At 39.1% G+C, this 19,249-nt stretch overlaps 1 protein-coding gene across 1 annotated transcript in view; it reads left to right on the forward strand.

The window, feature by feature from the left end:
* The window catches only part of LOC126413211 (high affinity cationic amino acid transporter 1-like), a 181,879-nt gene that overhangs the window by 42,553 nt on the left and 120,077 nt on the right, over positions 1–19,249 (forward strand). The window contains exons 2-4 of the mRNA XM_050083109.1: positions 6,282–6,521; positions 10,869–10,997; positions 17,685–17,840. Coding sequence (XP_049939066.1) covers positions 6,290–6,521; positions 10,869–10,997; positions 17,685–17,840 — 517 coding nt within the window. The 5' untranslated portion in view covers positions 6,282–6,289. The remainder of the gene's footprint in view (positions 1–6,281; positions 6,522–10,868; positions 10,998–17,684; positions 17,841–19,249) is intronic.

Raw genomic sequence — 19,249 nt, forward strand, 5'->3', positions numbered from 1 at the left:
ACAGTGTTTGTTGGTAATGATGATCACTCTGTGGCTAAACATGCCTTGGTGCACGGCCAGCACATCTTGGCACAGTGTTACACCGTACGGGTTATCTGGATACTTCCCACTAATACCAACCTATCTGAACTCCGGAGATGGGAACTTGCCCTTCAATATATCCTCTCTTCCTGTTATCCACCAGGCCTCAATCTCTGCTAATTTCAAGTTGCCGCCACTCATACCTCACCTGTCATTCAACAACATCTTTGCCTCTGCACTTCCGCCTTGACTGACATCTCTGCCCAAACTCTTTGCCTTTGAATATGTCTGCTTGTATCTGTGTATGTGCGGATGGATATGAGTGTGTGTGCGCGAGTGTATACCTGTCCTTTTTTCCCCCTAAGGTAAGTCTTTCCGCTCCCGGGATTGGAATGACTCCTTACCCTCTCCCTTAAAACCCACATCCTTTCGTCTTTCCCTCTCCTTCCCTCTTTCCTTATGAGGCAACAGTTTGTTGCGAAAGCTTGAATTTCGTGTGTATGTTTGTGTGTCTATCAACAAAGATGATGTGACTTACCAAACGAAAGCGCTGGCACATCGATAGACACACAAACACAAACAGGTATATTTTTCCCATGTGGAATGTTTCCCTCTATTAATATATATATATATAGTTATAATAGAGGGAAACATTCCACGTAGGAAATATATATCTAAAAACAAAGATGATGTGACTTACCAAATGAAAGTGCTGGCAGGTCGACAGACACACAAACAAACACACAAAATTCAAGCTTTCGCAACAAACTGTTGCCTCATCAGGAAAGAGGGAAGGTGAGGGAAAGACGAAAGGATGTGGGTTTTAAGGGTGAGGGTAAGGAGTCATTCCAATCCCGGGAGCGGAAAGACTTACCTTAGGGGGAAAAAAGGACGGGTATACACTCGCACACACACACACACGTATCCATCCACACATATACAGACACAAGCAGACATATTTCAATATGTGTCTGTATATGTGTGGATGGATATATATATATCAATATAATAGAAGGAAACATTCCACGTGGGAAAAATATATTTAAAAACAAAGATGATGTGACTTACCATATGAAAGCGCTGGCAGGTCGATAGAAACACAAACAGACACATACATACACACAAAATTCAAGCTTTCGCAACAAAGTGTTGCCTCATCAGGAAAGAGGGAAGGAGAGGGAAAGACGAAAGGATGTGGGTTTTAAGGGAGAGGGTAAGGAGTCATTCCAATCCCGGGAGCGAAAAGACTTACCTTAGGGGGAAAAAAGGACGGGTATACACTCGCACACACACACATATCCATCCACACATATACAGACACAAGCAGACATATTTAATAAATATCCCTTAAAACCCACATCCTTTCGTCTTTCCCTCTCCTTCCCTCTTTCCTGATGAGGCAACGGTTTGTTGCGAAAGCTTGAGTTTTGTGTGTATGTATGTGTCTGTTTGTGTTTCTATCAACCTGCCAGCGCTTTCATATGGTAAGTCACATCGTCTTAAAGACCATCGTCATTTAAATATGTCTGCTTGTGTCTGTATATGTGTGGATGGATGGCAATCAGTTGCAACAATTATGCATATAATAAGTTGTTGTAAGTCATTTGTCGTGGAAAAATAATACTTGAAGTAAAACACAATATCACAAATAATATTCAAGTGGGTACAATTTATTGAAAAGTTTGGTATACAATCGCACATAATTAACAATTAGTGACCAGAAGTAGCTGGAGTATCGCACGAACCAGAGTGATAGTTATCACAGAAACATGGAAAGCAGAAAACAGCACGACATCGAGCACATCTGATAAACGATGCGTTTTTACAAGAACAATTGTTTTTTAAATTGTCTGTTGGGAAACACACCTGATTGATATTCTGAAAAATTGTTCTATCGTTCGTCAGGTTTGATGCATATCACGCGTATCGTATCATATCGGCAAAAATCGGAGAAGACAATTGGTGGTGGACGATGGATTGGATTTTTATACAATCGTCTCTGGAGTTGATGTCACGGTTTCGCTCGATTAAAAAAGCACAATTTTCAAGGCGCTTGATCAAGTTTTTTACCTCCCGGTAAAAATACACGTCACACGGTTGGACGAGAGGAGTGCACTTTGGAGGAATGACTTTTATAGTGCACGTTGGTAACTTCTTATCATCCTGGAACATCTCATCGTATAATGCTGGGTTCGTTTGCCCACCCCAAGAGTCGATCAGAAAGAGAAATTCTTTCTTTTGTACGTATGGTTGCAAAGCATTACGCAAGAAGTCCATGAACAAACCCGTTGTTACTTTACCGGATTTGGCGGATGTAATAACAACATTGGTATACTTCTTGGCATACTCATTGACTTTCTTCTGTACTCTGGGTCCAAACGTACCTGTGGACTCTTGGAGGCATACGAAAACAAGAGGCAAGACTCGTCTAGACATCGTGATTGAATATTGTGCCGTATACGAATGCGTCACCTTGTTCATGTCGTGTCGGGTTACCAGGACAGCCTTTGACCCTTTTTTGGCGAGAGTTCTGTTGAACGTGGACTGGTACTGGCACCCTGACAAACAAAATATAAAAATATCGTTTATATAAGAAATATACGAAATCTGTGTTGTCTATCATATATCAGATTATCATATTCTATCATCATGTCATATGACATTTGTGAACAGCTCTTTACGTACCTGTTTGATCAGTATTAATTATGAAATCTTTGTTGAAGTTAGTTATCAACGTTCGCATCTGGATCCGAAATGTGTCCTCTGCGGCCAAAATTTCGTCTTGGGTACCCGTCTCTTTCCGGGAAACAAATTTTGTGATTTTCCATTGCCGAATCCCATGCTTCTTTTTAAATTCAGTGACCCATGTTTTTGAAGCTTTGAAGTTGAAATCTGGGAAGTGACATGCAGCGCCCAAGGCCCACTGCTGCAGATTTCTGGTAGTAACTTGCTGGAAGTTTTGTCGAGCTTCTACGAAGCGATCATGCACCCATGAATCGATGGTACAATATTTATCAAATGTGCTACGCCACGTTTGATTTGCTCTTCCCACCTGGATAAATAGCCCTCGAATTACAAAAAGTAAATAATTAAAAAAAAGTTGCAAGGTGCGAGATTCGATCCGGCGACCTTCGGATTACGAACCCGAGTGCTTACCACTGCGCCACGATGATGCAGAAAATCATTAATCATAGAGAGTATTTCACCACAACGGTTTCTTTTAACTGTCGATTTTCTCGACAATGGCTGAGAAGTGCATCTTGGTGCTTTGCCACATTACACCTCTGGCCATGAGCTTTTATTATGCGCAGTATGAATCGAATCTGAATTTCACAATTGGCGGCCTCCTCTTGTCAGTTGGGAAGAGATCCAGCTACTTTGTTAGCCGAGGTAGTGTTTGGCAAGCGCAAAAATAAACAGTAGAAAATTTCACCATGGGCATTATCTTGCTGAAATGTAAGCCCAGGATGGGTTGTCATGAAGGGCAACAAAACAGAGCATAGAATAGTATTGACGTACCACTGTGCTGTTATCATGGATGACAAGTGAAGGGTCCTGTTATGAAAAGAAATGGCACCCTGCACCATCATTCCTGGTTGTTGGGTAGTATGGCAGGTGACTGTTTGGTACCCCACTACCATCTGGAGTACCCACAGATGTGTCTTTGGCCTGATATCTTGTTGACAAGAGTAGAATCGTCTTCAATGATGAAAGTTTTTCCATTTTTTGAGAAAACTAAGAATGATTTTCTCAAGTATTTGTTTGCAAATTTTGCAAAATAGACATCTTTTACCTTATTAAAACTGGTCCATTCAAATTGCTGGCTACAAGAAGGCTGATAACTGCAATCATTTTTTCATGAAACAATGCTTTTGTTACTGTCACACTTCTTCAATACCTTTGTTTTCACACAGAACACCACTAACACTGCGTCTAGGTTCACCACCACTAACATCTGGCACATTAGCAATTTTATTTTGAACTGTAAACTTGTCCATTTCAGTAAGGGTTGAAAGACTAATTAGTAATTCCACTGGGTCACAGTAAGACTAACTGACCTCTGATGCCATCCATTGCGCACCATATTAGTGCACATGCCTCAAATGGTAAGAAGATTTGATATATTGATTGCATTGTGTGTGTACTGTGTATTGCGTACGGAACCAGGGACCTAGAAACGACAGAGAGGCTTTGTCCCGCCATAGCCCTCAGTGGTTCACAACCCCACAACAGGCCACAGCAGTCCACCCACCACACCACCACCCTACACTGAACCTAGGGTTATTGTGCGGTTCGGCCCCCAGTTGACCCCCCAGAGAACATCTCATACCAGACGAGTATAACCCCAATGTTTGCATGGTACAGTAATTATGGTGTACACGTACAAGGAGACAGTGTTTGCCCAGCAATCACTGACATAGTGTAACTAAGGCAGAATGAGGGGAACCAACCTACATTTGCTGACACAGATGGAAAACTGCTTTTTTTATAGGAAGAGATACAGGTCTTTAACAACAATTTGTTGCAATGTCTCCTGGTTGATTTTGTGCAGCTCATCTGATTGATTTCCTGCAGTTAGTTTGAAATACAGTGTATGGCTTCTTGATGTTTTCACCCTTTTTTGATGACCAACACTCCCTACACTGTCATATTGAATGATACCCATTCTCTCAAACTTGCAAATCAAACTCTTGATTGTTGGCACACTTGGACTGGTTGTCTTCAGTTTGAACTCACTTGCAAACTTCCTGTGAGCCGCAGTTGGGCTGTTATTGCTCACATAGCAGGCCTTCGCAAGCACTATATGCTCAGGCACAAGGTACCATGACATTTTCCTGTGCAAGTGGCTGACAACAACAAGGTGCATGCACATACTGATTGCCATTATCGCCCACAGCCAACCGTACAGTTTGAGTGTCCTAACATAAACCATTCATATAGTTCAATAATTGTTACCCTGTATAAAGTACTGAAAATCAAATTCTTGTTGGCCATGAAAGCTGTTGCACAGGTGACTTGCAACTGAGACAGTACGCCGTGAACCAGGTTAGCTGTTTAGCAATATGGGTGCGAATAACTGTTTGTTGCATACTGCTAAATATTTTAACCTTATGAAACTGGTGGTCTTGAATACATATTCACTGGGAACTGTTATACAGTGAACCTTTAGTTACTTTTAATTATTATTCTGATGTCTTCTTTTGCATTTTGAACATTTACCAAACAATATGTCACTATTGATGATAGACACAATGTACATGAAGTAGTTACATTATTCTAAGGCATGAGGTATGTGGATGGTATAACAAGCAATGCTAACTCTTTCTTTGAGTACTGTGATATGTTTATAATCTTTTAGTTGCTGATCAATATAAATGCATAAAACTTTTGTGTTGGCTACACTCTCTATGGTTTCATTATTTACTTTCAGTCTCTTTTCTTACTTTATGTTAAGAGTTACCGTGTTGTTTGTTGACCAGTTGTGCACTACCCCAAGCATTATATAAACATTCTTAAAAATTTCTTGTGTCTTATCCATAATTACCAACACTCATATGTCTATGCTTTGTAAACCATTGTGAAGTGTGTGGCAGAGAGTACTTCCCATTGTACCAACTATTAGGGCTTCACTCTATTCCATTGACATACAGAGTGCAGGAAGGATGATTGCTTCATTGTCTCTGTGTGTGCTGAAGTTAGTCCAATTTTGTCTTCATAATCTCTATGGGAGCACTATATACATGGCTGCAGTATATTTGTAGATTTGTCACTTACAGTTGGTTCTTGAAACTTTTTAAGTGGGCTTCCTTGGGATAATTAGAGCTGTGTCTGTCTTGAAGAATTTACCAATTCAGTTTTTTCAAAACCTCCATGATTCTCTCACATGGCTCAAACAAACCTGCACTGCTCTTCTTTGTATACTTTCATTATCCCCTTTTAGTCCTGTTTAGTGTGAGTCTCACTCATTTGAGTAACATTCTAGGCATATAATATTTAGATATATTCTAGGCATATATTAGCATTTCATGACCAACTTCCTCAAATGGTTTAGTGAAGGCTAGGAGAATGATTGTTACAAGTTCCCCTTTATCCAGGACGCCTAAAGCAACCACTGAAAATTTTTCTACACCCTCTTCCATTCTGAAACAAGGTTGTCCTTGGACAGAAGTGCAAATTTATGATATTGTTAAAGAATATAACTATCTACTGTAAAAACCAAGATTTTAAACATTTATAAACTGATATTATTTTTATTGCAGACTTCAAGATGCTGAGGACTTTACTGCATAAAATTTCTCAGAAAAAGTCATCTGACATTAATGACATTGCTCAGAGTCATCTTGCAAGAATACTGAATCTCTTTGATCTTGTTGGCATTGGTGTTGGCACAGGACTTGGACTTGGGGTATATGTCATTCCAGGAACAGTCTCAAGGTATTATGCTGGTCCTGGAGTACTAACTTCTTTCAGTATAGCTGCAGTTGCATCTGTAATTGCTGGTGAGTTAAAATAATATAATAGCTGCTATTGTTTGTAGAATCCTTATTACAAAATGAGTATGAAAATCAGCAGTTTCGAGAGACTCAGTTTAAACAGAACTTTTCTCTTGAATTTACTATACAACAGAGTATTAAATACAAATGTGACTTGCATTCCAGTTTTAGAACAGAAATAGTACAAATGAGAAACTTTGTTAACAAATTTGTTGCCTTGAGAGCTTTGGGAACCTCACTAGTGTGTTCCTCAAAGGCCATAAGGGTGTTGACTCCTATAGCTTTTGTGACATTTTCAATTTACTCTGAAACAGGGTGGCCTGGCAGAAAACCCAAATCTGCCTTTTCTGTGGACTTACAGGATAATGTTAATAGCGAATGCAGTGGCCACTAGATCACAGTGCATTTTTTTTTAGAATCCTGACTTTTGTGTGATGTGGTTCTGATGTGTTGTTTTCATAGTTAGTTCTTTAGATAGCAGTAGTGGTACTGCTTCTGGAATCTTGATTTGTGGTTTTAATTCACTTTGTAGTTTTCCTCCATGTTTTCTAATTCTAATGAAATATTCCTGTGTAACAATGTGACAGTGTAATTTGAAGTGTTGGAATAAGCAACTGAAGTATATCTCATGTAATTATTTGGCATTTTCTGAATTATTCTTTATTAAATCACCTGCAAAATACCAAATTGCTTTGCCATCTGTTGTACACTAAATGGCTGCTTCTAATCTTGAAAGTGATGGGCCATGGATGAAGCAAGGTGCAGATGGAAGCCCTGTTCCTCTAGTGGTAAACAGAGATGGACAAGATACATCTGGTTTCTTAACAGAGGAAGAGTTTTAGAAATTCTCAGTGCTGATGATGGTGAGTTGTCTGATTGTTGTGACTTGGGTAATGACAATGATGATGACTACATGCTAAATGAAACTTCTTCACATGTAAACAGTTTGTCATCAGACAATGAAAGTGACATGGAACTGGCAAAAGGTAATGAACCATCCATTATACAATCTATCCCCCCTCAATTTCTAGAAGGAAGTGGAGATAAAAACTGGGCTGCACTGGACTGAAAAATATGAAAACTGAAGAATACAATAATCCAAATCAGAAGGATCTGAAACCTATGCAAGTCTTTTCTTTCACTGGGGACAATATTTAAGGGTTTATTGTTACTGCAACAAACAGAAATGCGACACAATTCTTGGATACAGCTCAGCCTCATGGTAAAGCAAGGGCTACAGCTTGGAAGGAGATGAAACAGTGATGAGATGCTCAAGTTCTTTGGTGCAATTATGTGCATGAGGCCAGTTTACTACTCACACATTGCTGACTACTGGAGCACAAGTGTTCTCCACATTCGAATTCAACTGCTATTTTGGTTCATTCATTTTGAGGACAATGCAATGGCGGACAAAAGTGACAATATATTCAAGATCTGAAAACTCCTTGATATGATTCAGAGTGTGTTTTTCTCACAAAAAGAACCAGGAGAGATACTAGCAGTGGAGAAGTCAATGGTGACCTTCTGCAGACAACTTTTATCTCATCAGTGCATTCCCAGAAAAGCTCATAAACATAGAGTCAGTGTCTTCAATCTATGAAACCAAGCTGTTTATGTGCTGAGGATAACTGTTTAGTTGGTTGTGCACTGTCCGTAAAAATCTTGCAGAAAAAGTAGTTTTGTACTTAATGGAAAAATATGCAGCCAAGGGATGCACCGGTTGTCACTGACAATTGTTAGACCAGTGTGTCATTAGCTCAGCATCTCGACACTCTTTGCTCCTATTTTTATATTACTAATACTTGCAGTATATTGTTTATTGCATATATCTAATATACAACATTGGATGCTTTTCAGATAATTTACACCCTCATTCTTTATCAAGCCATGTAAGAAAGTGAGGTAGCAGGCATCCTCACAGCTCTCAATGGCAACCTCTTTCTACATCTACATATATACTCTGCAAACCATCTTGAGGTGCATGGCAGAGGGGCTATAAGGGTTTCTTCCTGTTTCATTCATGTATGGAGTGTGTGAAGAATGATGGTTTTAATGTCTCTGTGCATGCCGTAATTATTCTAATCTGATCCTCACGATCCCTATGTGAGTGACACATAAGGGGTTTTAGTATATCCCTAGAGTAATCATTTAAAGCCAGTTTTTTTAATCTTTGTTAGTAAGCTTACCTGTGACCATTTGTGCTGCCCTTCTCTGTATATATTCAATATCCACTGTTAGTCCTATTTCGTGTGGGTCCCACACACTTGAGCAATATTCTAGAACCAGTTACACAAGTGATTTGTAAGAAAACTCTTTTGTAGACTGATTGCACTTCCCCAATGTTCTACTAATAAACTCCTGACTGAATCTATGTGATCTAGCTCAACTTCTCAGCTGTGAGGATGTCAGTGACCTCACAATGTAAACTCTCTTTTGAAACTTACGTGAATTGGAGGCGCATTTCATGACATTAGAAAGTATTCAATACATGGTTACAAACCAAAATAACATTTAAAAAAATGGCCTATAGGGACCTCGTTCCCAGTGCCTGCATGGCAGCAAATGTGTCAGCTTCATTAGTCACACAATAATATGGATTGTATGTTTTCTCAAAAGATGTCTCACTATTTTTTTATTTTTATTTTATTTTATTTTTGGTTAAGTAAAGAGTAAGTACTCATTCCGATGGATGAAGACAGTGGCAGAATCAGCTTTGGTCTAGCAGAAGAAACAATATCAACATTTTTGTGCTCCAATTTCTAATGAAATCTTGGATAATGTCAATCTAGAGAACCTCATCATGTTTCCCCTCAGCTGTACCTGAAAATGGAACCAGTGTCTTCCATTTTGTGTGTTAATCTTTAGAGAAGTAGGTCTCACTCACAAATGCCAACAAGTCTGTGTGCACAGCCATTATCCAGAGCAAGTATATAAATAGTTACAAAAACTTATTCTACTTTTTCTGTCACATGTACCAGCAAGAGACAGCCATTGTCTATTTTGGTAAAAAAATCTGTTGTACTAATTTGCACATGCAGACTGAATAGAAATCATTTACTTTTGTTTGGTTGACCCTGCCACTTTGCCTTTGTGACTATTTCCACTTGAATTTTAGCTACATTTAATACTATAATACCTCTAAGTGATTTGTTATCACTATTTTCCAGATAAATGCTATGATATACTAACCAAATTTAGGAGTTCATCCAAATAACTGATTTTCTCTGCAGATTAATACCTTGTTTGAGCTTGTATAAACATTAAAATCCACTTACAAAAACTGGTTGCATTCATAACCAATTTGTTACAAATTGTATGACATATAAGGTGTATTCCATGAGATATCATGGGGTATATATCAAAGGAAAATTCAATTGAGAAAACAAAGTATAAGACATTACTGCTGGTCAGTACTCACTCTTAGGTGGAAAAATGTGTTGTACTGCTGATAGACACATGTAAAAGTAAAAGTGACTCACTATGTACATTCCACAACTAATAATTCCTTCCCCAGGAAACACATTGTGGAAGGTCAGAAAGAAAGGGCAAGTCATTCATACCTCAGATTAAGAAGGTTCCACCTGTAGTGAGAGACACAAGAGATCAAAGATTAAGGGGGAGGTGTCAGAGAGATTAGGTCAAAGACGGCCAGCTACAGTCCAGAATGATATGGGCAGAGTGAGAAGTAAAGATCAATTGAAGAGAAGAGAGCTCAATAACAAAATTAAGAATTAGGGCAGGGAAAAATGAAAAGACAGAAGGAGGGGCTAGCTTAACAGAGTTTTAATCAGGAAGGGTTTCAAAACATTGGAGGGTAAGTTCCCATCTTCAGAGCTCACAGAAACTTGTATGAGGTGGAAGAATCCAGAGAGCCCTCTGGTCCCTTAAGTCAAGGCAGTATGCCTATGATGTCTGATTCTGCATCTGCACAATGTAGAGGGTTATTTAGTGCAAAGACTCCTTGTTAACATCTAAACACAATGCAAAAAATAGGTGTCTCTGGTTGACTATAATCATGTTCACTGTCTCTTTTCAGTATTGTAAAAGATATGTTAAGAGCTTTACAATGTGTTCATGAAAAACTGGTATTCATGGATTACACACTGCTTAAGACAAACCTTATTGTCTTCTCTCAGGTTGAATGAAAATTTGTTATTTATGTTCTTATTCACTGTTCCACTTCTTTTGTTTCATAAGTCATTAGAGCTGATATTAATCTGAAGTATTTATGCGCTGTCTCATTCCTGTTTTCAAAGTCACTGTTCTACAAATAAAAAATAAGATTTAATATGACAGCTAAGTTGGCTGTTACATAAAAAAAGCACTAAAAACTCTATGTGGTATTATTCACAGGTCTGTGTTATGCAGAACTGTCTGCTAGATTTCCTCGTGCTGGATGTGCTTATATCTACAGTTTTGTTACTATTGGTGAGCTAGTAGCATTTATTGTAGGATGGACTCTCATAATGGTTTATGTATTAGGTAAGAAAATCATCCATAATATTTTACATAATTGAAGATAAGTCTCATAATTTTACTCTTTAAATTATGTATTACAACAAATTTTAAATGCTTGACTGAATTTTAGGTTTATCATGGGACAGTAACAATAGTCAAAAATTAGTGTTGTAGTTACCAGCAGTTTTAATATGATGACTGCGTTGGGTGTTTCCTGAAAAAATGATTTTTTCTATTTTTCCTTAGGGAGGCACTTGACAAAATAGCCTATTTAAGAATCACCTGATAACACTGTAATTACATTATACTTGCACAACAGAAAGCACAGGTTAACTATCACTTCAAATGCAGTGAATTATTATCCTAAATGGAGTAAAGTATCACAAGATATGCCTAAAGTCTCCATTTTGAGGCCAGTCTTGTTCATGTTCTACAAAAATGACTTACCAATAAATATAAATTTTCCATCAGTTCTGTTTATAGATAATATTTCTGTTTCAATAGAGGATAACCATGCAGAAAACATTCTGAGATCCATCATAAGCACACTGGATGCCCTAGAAAACTGGTTCCAGCTGAACGAGTTGAAACTGAACATTACAAAAACCCACATGGTACATTTCAAAACAAGCATTCAAAATGGGTGGAACTTACAACACAACAAATCAATTTGTGGAAGAACTTGACAGGATCAAATTGCTAGGACTAAATATGGACAAGAACTTAAGCTGGAATACACTTATTGACTTCCTATCAAATAAACTAAGCAATTTTGCATTTGCAGAGCAAATATTGGCAAATTCTGCTGACTTGAGTACACAAAAAAGGGCATGCCATTCTTATTTTGAGTCTGTCATTAGATGTGGTATAATTTACTGGGGATGTTGAAATAGTGTATCTCGAATACTGAAATTGCAGAAGTAAATTATCAAATACATCTGTACTGCACAGCAAACAGGATCTAGTCACCCGTTATTTCAGAAACTACAAATTGTAACTGTTCCCTCCAAATACATTTATGAAATTATAATGTCCCTACACAGCTAACAAAAATTATTTGAAGAGAATCATTTTAACCAACATATAACATGAGAAATAAAAATAATTTTATGCTGGCCATGCACAAATTGAAATTATATGCATTGATTTCACAGTATAAGGGGATGACAATATATAACAAGTTGAAGGGCAAAGTTATATTTAATATGAAGCCAGAGATTCTAAAAAGGCTGCAGCAGATTCCATGGGAGAAATGCTACTATTCAATAGAAGAATTCATAGAGGATGAAATGGTAATTTGAGCAAGGGCTAATTAAGTGTTAGATCTTTATTATATTATTATTTCTTTATTATTATTATGGTGCTATTTGCTACCATCAGCTGTTCTATGGTTACAATGAAATTTTATCATAATTTTGACATGTAACCTGCACCTGAATCAAATGATCTAGATTATGTATGTTATGAGGCTAATAAAAAAACTCACAATATAATTATGGTATTAATACATATTGTCAAAGACCTTGAAATTTTTGAGGAGGAAAAAATACTAAAATTGTTTAACCTCTTTATATAATGACAACATTTTTGCAATGGTTTGCAAATGGCCAATACATTCTCATTAAAAAAATATTCAGTAATATTGGAAATGCAAATTACATAAAATGATGTATAGTTTATCATCTGTCATTGAAGAAGAAGCAACTGTGAACAGAATAAAAGATGTGTACTGATCCAAGGCATATGTAATGACAATATTATGAAAAGGATAGATCTCTACTCAACATATAGTAGAAATGTCGAGTCGCAGATAGGAACAACAAAAAGACAAGTAAGCCTTCAGCCAGAAAGACTTCACCCAAATTAGACAAAACACGAACACACATAAGCAAAAGCAACTCACATCCACATGTCCAAACTCTCTGTCTGTCAAGGCCAGACTGCAAGCAGCAGTGTATGATGGGGGAAGAAATTTGGTGGTGAGGGTAAGGAGGAGGCTGGGGCAGGGATGGGGAGGGATAGCAGTGTAGGGGTGGGAGCATACAGGGGCAAGGTTGAGAGAGGGTAGGGCAGGTAGATGCAGTTGGGTGGCTAGACAGAGACAGGGAAAGGAAGGAGGGGGAGGGGGGGGGGGGGGTTGCGGTAGAAAAGGAAGAACCAGAGAAGTAAAAAGACTGCAGGTGCATTGGCGGGAAGAGCGGACTAGGGCTGAGTGGTGCTGGAGTGGGAACACGGAAGTTAATAGGTGTGTGTAGCCCAGTGATTACAAAAGTTGAGACCAGGAGGTTTACAGGACTGTAGGATGTATTTCAGGGAGAGTTCCCACCTGTGGAATTCAGAAAAGCTGATGTTGATAGAAAGGGTCCATGGCACAAGCTGTGAAGCATATGTAAAGCAGCTATAAAAAGGCTGTCAAGGAAAAATGTAAACCTGCAAGTAATTTTGTTAGCAGTTTGAAATATAAGATAAGCATGAACCACTTAATGAAGTTGTTGTACTGCAGTTGCAGTACATATGTAAGTAAAAAAATGCCAAGAAAGAGAACCATATGTACAGCATATATCAAACAAATCAACAAATTACAAGAAGACAAATATTTTTATGATATAACAAAAGGAAAGTATAGTTAAATCAGTTATTGACAACACAAAATTTCAAAACAAATAACAAATTTTCATTGGAACATCACTTGAATAAACTTATAAAGAGATGAGTATAGAGAGCGATTTGTTCCACTATGTACATACCCTAGGGATTGATGGATGAGAGGATACGGAACAAAAATGTCTTATGAAATTATGTCTGGAAATGCATGGTTCCCATGCTAGAGACCATTTATTCGATCATACATTGTTACAGAGACTGCAATCAAATAAACGCTGTACCATGCATCCACAGTTACGTTACATGTTGAAAATGGTTTCCATGTGCCTCAGCACATGTTCTCTATTACATGTTCACATCAGTCAGGCTGCATCTGAACAGTGTCAAAGGCAGCATGAATATGCTGCCCCAATGTCTCCACATCTGGAATGGGCTCTGCATACTTAATACTTTTGAGATGGTACCATAAACAGAAATTGCACAGGTTGAGATCTGGTGAATGAGCAGACCATGCAACTGGACCCCCTTGTCTGATCCATCAACTAGGGAAGACATGATTGAAATGCATCCATACTTTATTGGTGAAGCAGGCTGGAGCACCATCATGTAGCAGCCACATAACCGTTTGAATCAACAGTGGCACTTCTTTCAGCAGGGGAAGCAGTCATCCACAAAAATGCCAATAGTTCCAGCCTGTTGGTGACATGGAAGGAAGACTGGTCCCAGAACATGATCCCCAATTATTTTGGCCCACACATACCTGCTGCACCAATTCTGATGATTCGTTGTTACCATACCATGGGGATTCTGCATACTATCCCATAGATGACTGTTATGTACGTTGAAGATACCACTCCGCAAAAAGGTGGCCTCATCTGTGAATAAGATGGATGACAGAAATTTCAGAATTGTGGTTGCCTGGAGAAGAAACCAGTGACAAAACTGCTCCCAATGTGCAGAGTCTGTCACTAGTAAGCCCTGCAGATGCTGTAAATGATAAGGGTCATAACAATTGTCATGGAGAATGTTCCACATGGTCATCTCGCTTACCCTGTACTGGCAGGTCAACTGGTACTGACACTGTGGTTGCCTTTAATCACATTTTCCTCCAAGTCTGATGCCTGAACATTTCAGGTACATCCTTCGTGATTTTCTGCTTCCTGAGGCAACTCTGTTTCTGACTAATGGCAAAACACTGTGGCAAACATTGAATGCTGTAAATGAATCAGACACAGCATTACTGATTACTATGGCAGGAGAGATGCTAGGGCATGATGTATGAGGAAGAGTACCACCCTCTAGGAGGAAACCACACATACTGTAACTGTGGCTGCATAGTACAGTGCATATTAGACTGCAGTCTGGATATCCATGACTGCTTCAATGGAGTGAGACCCCCACCCCCACCCTCTCTTGGATAGCACAAAACACTCTTTTTGTGTGAGTGGCCATAGAGAGGGGATCTCTTAGGATATTACCCAGTACCAGGAGGATTGAAATGATAGTTATATCACTAGTAAAACTCTATTTTAGGTGGACATCATATGTTTTTAACAATCAGGTAATGTCATATGACATAAAAGTGCGAAGAAAAAAAAAAGAAGGAAAAAAAGAAAACAAACAAAGATTTCAAAAAATCATATCTAAATTTCCCAGATAATGTTTCAGGGTCTGGATGAAGAATCCAGTATTCATTGATGTTGACTTATCACAAAGGAGACAAAATGTTTAGTAGTGCCAATAGACTCACATGAAAGTAAAAGAGGTGACAGTATACTAACTTTCAGAACAGTTAATTCTTAATTCTGGTAAAGAAATGCAGATCACTCAGACCACAGGATGAGATTGACTCAATGGTAAACAAGATGAGGATTGACAAAGACGGATGGAAATATAAAATACATACTCGCCAAACACTAGAGGACTTGAGTCATCAACAGGCACATAAACAATACTGAAAAGTTTGCTAGCTTTTGAATGACTTGTTTTTTTATCTACAGTAAAAACACACACACACACACACATTTGTGTGCCCTGAAATGAGGAACATCCTGTCCACATCCCTTCCCATCAACCCCAAGGAGGTATTCTGCTGCCCCTACATTCCACACAATACCATGGTCCATCATTATGTCTCACCTGCTCCTAACCATTTGCCATAGCCATATAGATCATATCCCTGTGGAAGATACAAGCACAAGAAATGTCTGATATAGCCACTGAGCCCATCCTATTCAACTCCCATACATGCTTACCCTGTCCTGCCACAGGCATGCTGTCATGTCATACAACAGCTGTGCTGCAATTTCTGCACAGAATTGTATATGGACATGACCATCAACAAACTGTCCACCCAAATGAATGGCCATCATAAAATTATGACCTAGAACAGAGCTGACCACCCAGCGGCAGAACACACTGCAGAGCACAACATGTTTGATTTCAATGGCTGCTTCATAACACATACGTTCTAGATCCTGCTCCCTAAAACTAGCTTCTCTGAACTACGTCTATGGGGTTTGTCCTTGCCACAAATCCTTTGTTCCTATAATCATCGTGTTCTCAATTCCTGCTAATCTCCTGCCCCACACTCATCTCCGCACTGTCCCAGAACTTACTCATCCTGCATTCATACCCTCTTCCCCATAGCCTCACCTTTCTCTCTTCTGTCACCCATTTCCAATCCAGTTTTTCGTGTCATCGCCATCATGGGCTTCACAAACTCACTAGTGTTACACCCGTGTTGCATTCCCGTCCTGTACACTAGTTGCTTCTTCCTCCTGCATTCCTATATGTTCACCAGCTGCCTCCATCTGGGACACTTCCCTAACTCTCATTAATAATCTGTGCCTCCTTACTCCCGTTGTGCACATTGTTCTGCATGAGGCCCGCCCTCCCCCCTTTCATTCCAACCAAATTGCAGAACTCCAGTTGCTGTATTGTACATTCAGTGAGCACAGCACAATGCAGCCATTCAGATGTGTGTGTGTGTGTGTGTGTGTGTGTGTGTGTGTGTGTTTGTGTGTGTGTGTGTGTGTGTGTGTGTGTGTGTGTGTGTGTGTGTGTGTGTGTGGGAGGAAGGGGGAGGAGGGGAGGTCGGTGGGTTTGTGCACATCTGTATGTGTACTCTACCTAAAAAAAGGACTTGTTTGAAAGCTATCAAAGCTTTCAGTCTCATTTAAGTGTCTGTTGATGACTCAGTGCTTCTAGGATTTTGTGAGTTGTTACCTTTACTCCTAGTTTATGTACTTTCCACCAGGTCTTTCCATTATCTTATTCAAAATACTGAATCTTTTTTCTCATTATGTAGATGAAGTGGGAGAAATATAGTGCCATGGTTGACATCTGGTGACACTATACCATCATATCACATGAAACACTCCAAGAAATCTATACAAAGTTGTATCACAGTTGAGATGCTATGAAATGACAGTATTCACAAGCTTTTTTATCACTTTTTTGTACAATTTTGTTTACTTACTACAGACAAATGGCAACTTCTGTCACCATAATATATTTCATCCTTACACTCTTAAACAAACAACACCACTGATGCACAACACATCACTCATCACATTTGGTTTGTAAACAGAATAAATTTCCAGATGTATGTTAACAGCTTTGTATTCTTTTGTCATTAAAAACAATGTCATAGAACAAATTTCACACTTGATGGGAATTTCAGTTGCAGTGCTCATTCTGAATTGCTACTGGAAGTGTATCTTTCTTGCTGTCAAAGTTCTAAGCCCACTGACCTACTGCATTAGACAGTGCAGTGACTGTTCAGGTCACACCCCTATTTCCTCTTTAGAAAGGAGGGTACTTTCTGGATTGCTCTCATAAACACAATTTGTTTGAAGTTTCATAAAACATATGTAATACTCCCTGTAAGATTAGCAGTATCATCATATCTTCTCATGGAACAGTGTCACTGGTGCACAATTATTCATTGGTAGCTTAAGAGACTCAATGACATTATGAACTGTTCCATTGAAAGTATCAAATTAATCAGACATAGCATTAACCTTAACAGAATGAAGTGAATACCTTCTGAAGCATGTCTTTTTTAAGGTAGAAGTTGTTATCCCTGGCACTTATTTTTTGCAGGAACTGCAAGTATAGCTAGAAGTCTTGCTGGACATATTGACTTCATAGCAAACAACAGCATGTCAGCTACTTTGAAAGATGAACTGCCTATAACTGCTGAATTTCTATCCAGCTATCCAGACTTTTTGGCATTTGGAATAACACTACTGCTCTCATGTAAGTTGATGGGTTTCACTTATCTGCTTCTCACATGTAACATTTCACTTACCCATCCAAGGGAAACATTCCACGTGGGAAAAATATATCTAAAAACAAAGATGATGAGACTTACCAAACAAAAGCACTGGCAGGTCAATAGAGACACAAATAAACACAAACATACACACAAAATTCTATCTTTCACAACCAATGGTTCCTTCGTCAGGAAAGAGGGAAGGAGAGGGAAAGATGAAAGGATGTGGGTTTTAAGGGAGAGGGTAAGGAGTCATTCCACTCCTTCTAATACAGTTACACATAGTTTTTTCGAAATTTTCCCGAATTTCTCCACCCTTTAACATGTTTTGGCGGCAACACAACCATGTAACCTTTATGCACGTCGTTGTCTACCAACCTAAGTTCACCACAGGATCAACATAGCCCAGCTTCAACCAACACTTTTTCGCCTTTTTTCACACCAGATCTCCAGTTGCTTTCTAGTTCACCTTTATCTCTCCCCATATATTTTTATTTTCATTTTCATTTCAGCCTCATGTTACACTTTCCACCTTCTAATACCATGTCACCCTCACAACACCCCCACAACGACCCCATTAAGTTTTATTTACATTCCCTCTGCAAACATGCCTTCGCCCTAGCCAGATTACACTCCCATATTTTATTTTCTCAGGCTTGTCTGACATTTGGCATTACCCCCAAATGCCTCACACTTAAAGTTCCCATCTCTGGCTGCAACCCTTCTTTCCATCAGTCCCTATACCAGTTCCAAACTGAACAATCCATTGCCCTCACCCACCTAATCCTTCACCTACACATCAACTCAGCCAATGAACACACCCGTCAACTCCTATCCTTAATAAAAGTCCTCAATCTTTCTTCTCCCACATCCACACCGGCTGTTCAGAGCATACTCCTACAGGCCAACCGCAAATTAGAACAGCATACCACCCTCCACCTCAAAAAACTATCCAATCTCCTGGTTTCCCACCTCCGGAAAGGCAACTCACTCACCCTTCACAAGCTTTCCAGCAAACCTCAACCTCCTCTTATTGCACACAGACCCAGTCTCTCCCATCTACTCAATCTCCCACTTCCAGCTCCACTCTCTCCAAAACCTCAAAATTCCAATCAACACAATCTGTAACCACAACACCCTAATTCAGTAGTTAACCTTTCCTCCAAACCTCTCTCCCAATCCGAAACCTCTGTCCTATCCAAAGCCCTCACCTTCAGCCCCACTCCCAGATTCAACCAAACAGCCCTCGTCAAAAGTTTACTGTCCTACACTCGTACTCTCTGCTGGAAATATCACTTTGCCACGAAGAAAAATGATCCTAATCCTGCTCCTAATGATCCAACTCCCCAAGACACTATCCAAATTGAACCCTGCCTGGAACAGTTCCGTCCTC

The sequence above is a fragment of the Schistocerca serialis genome, chromosome 7 (assembly GCF_023864345.2).
Source record: "Schistocerca serialis cubense isolate TAMUIC-IGC-003099 chromosome 7, iqSchSeri2.2, whole genome shotgun sequence".
Lineage (NCBI taxonomy): Eukaryota > Metazoa > Arthropoda > Insecta > Orthoptera > Acrididae > Schistocerca > Schistocerca serialis.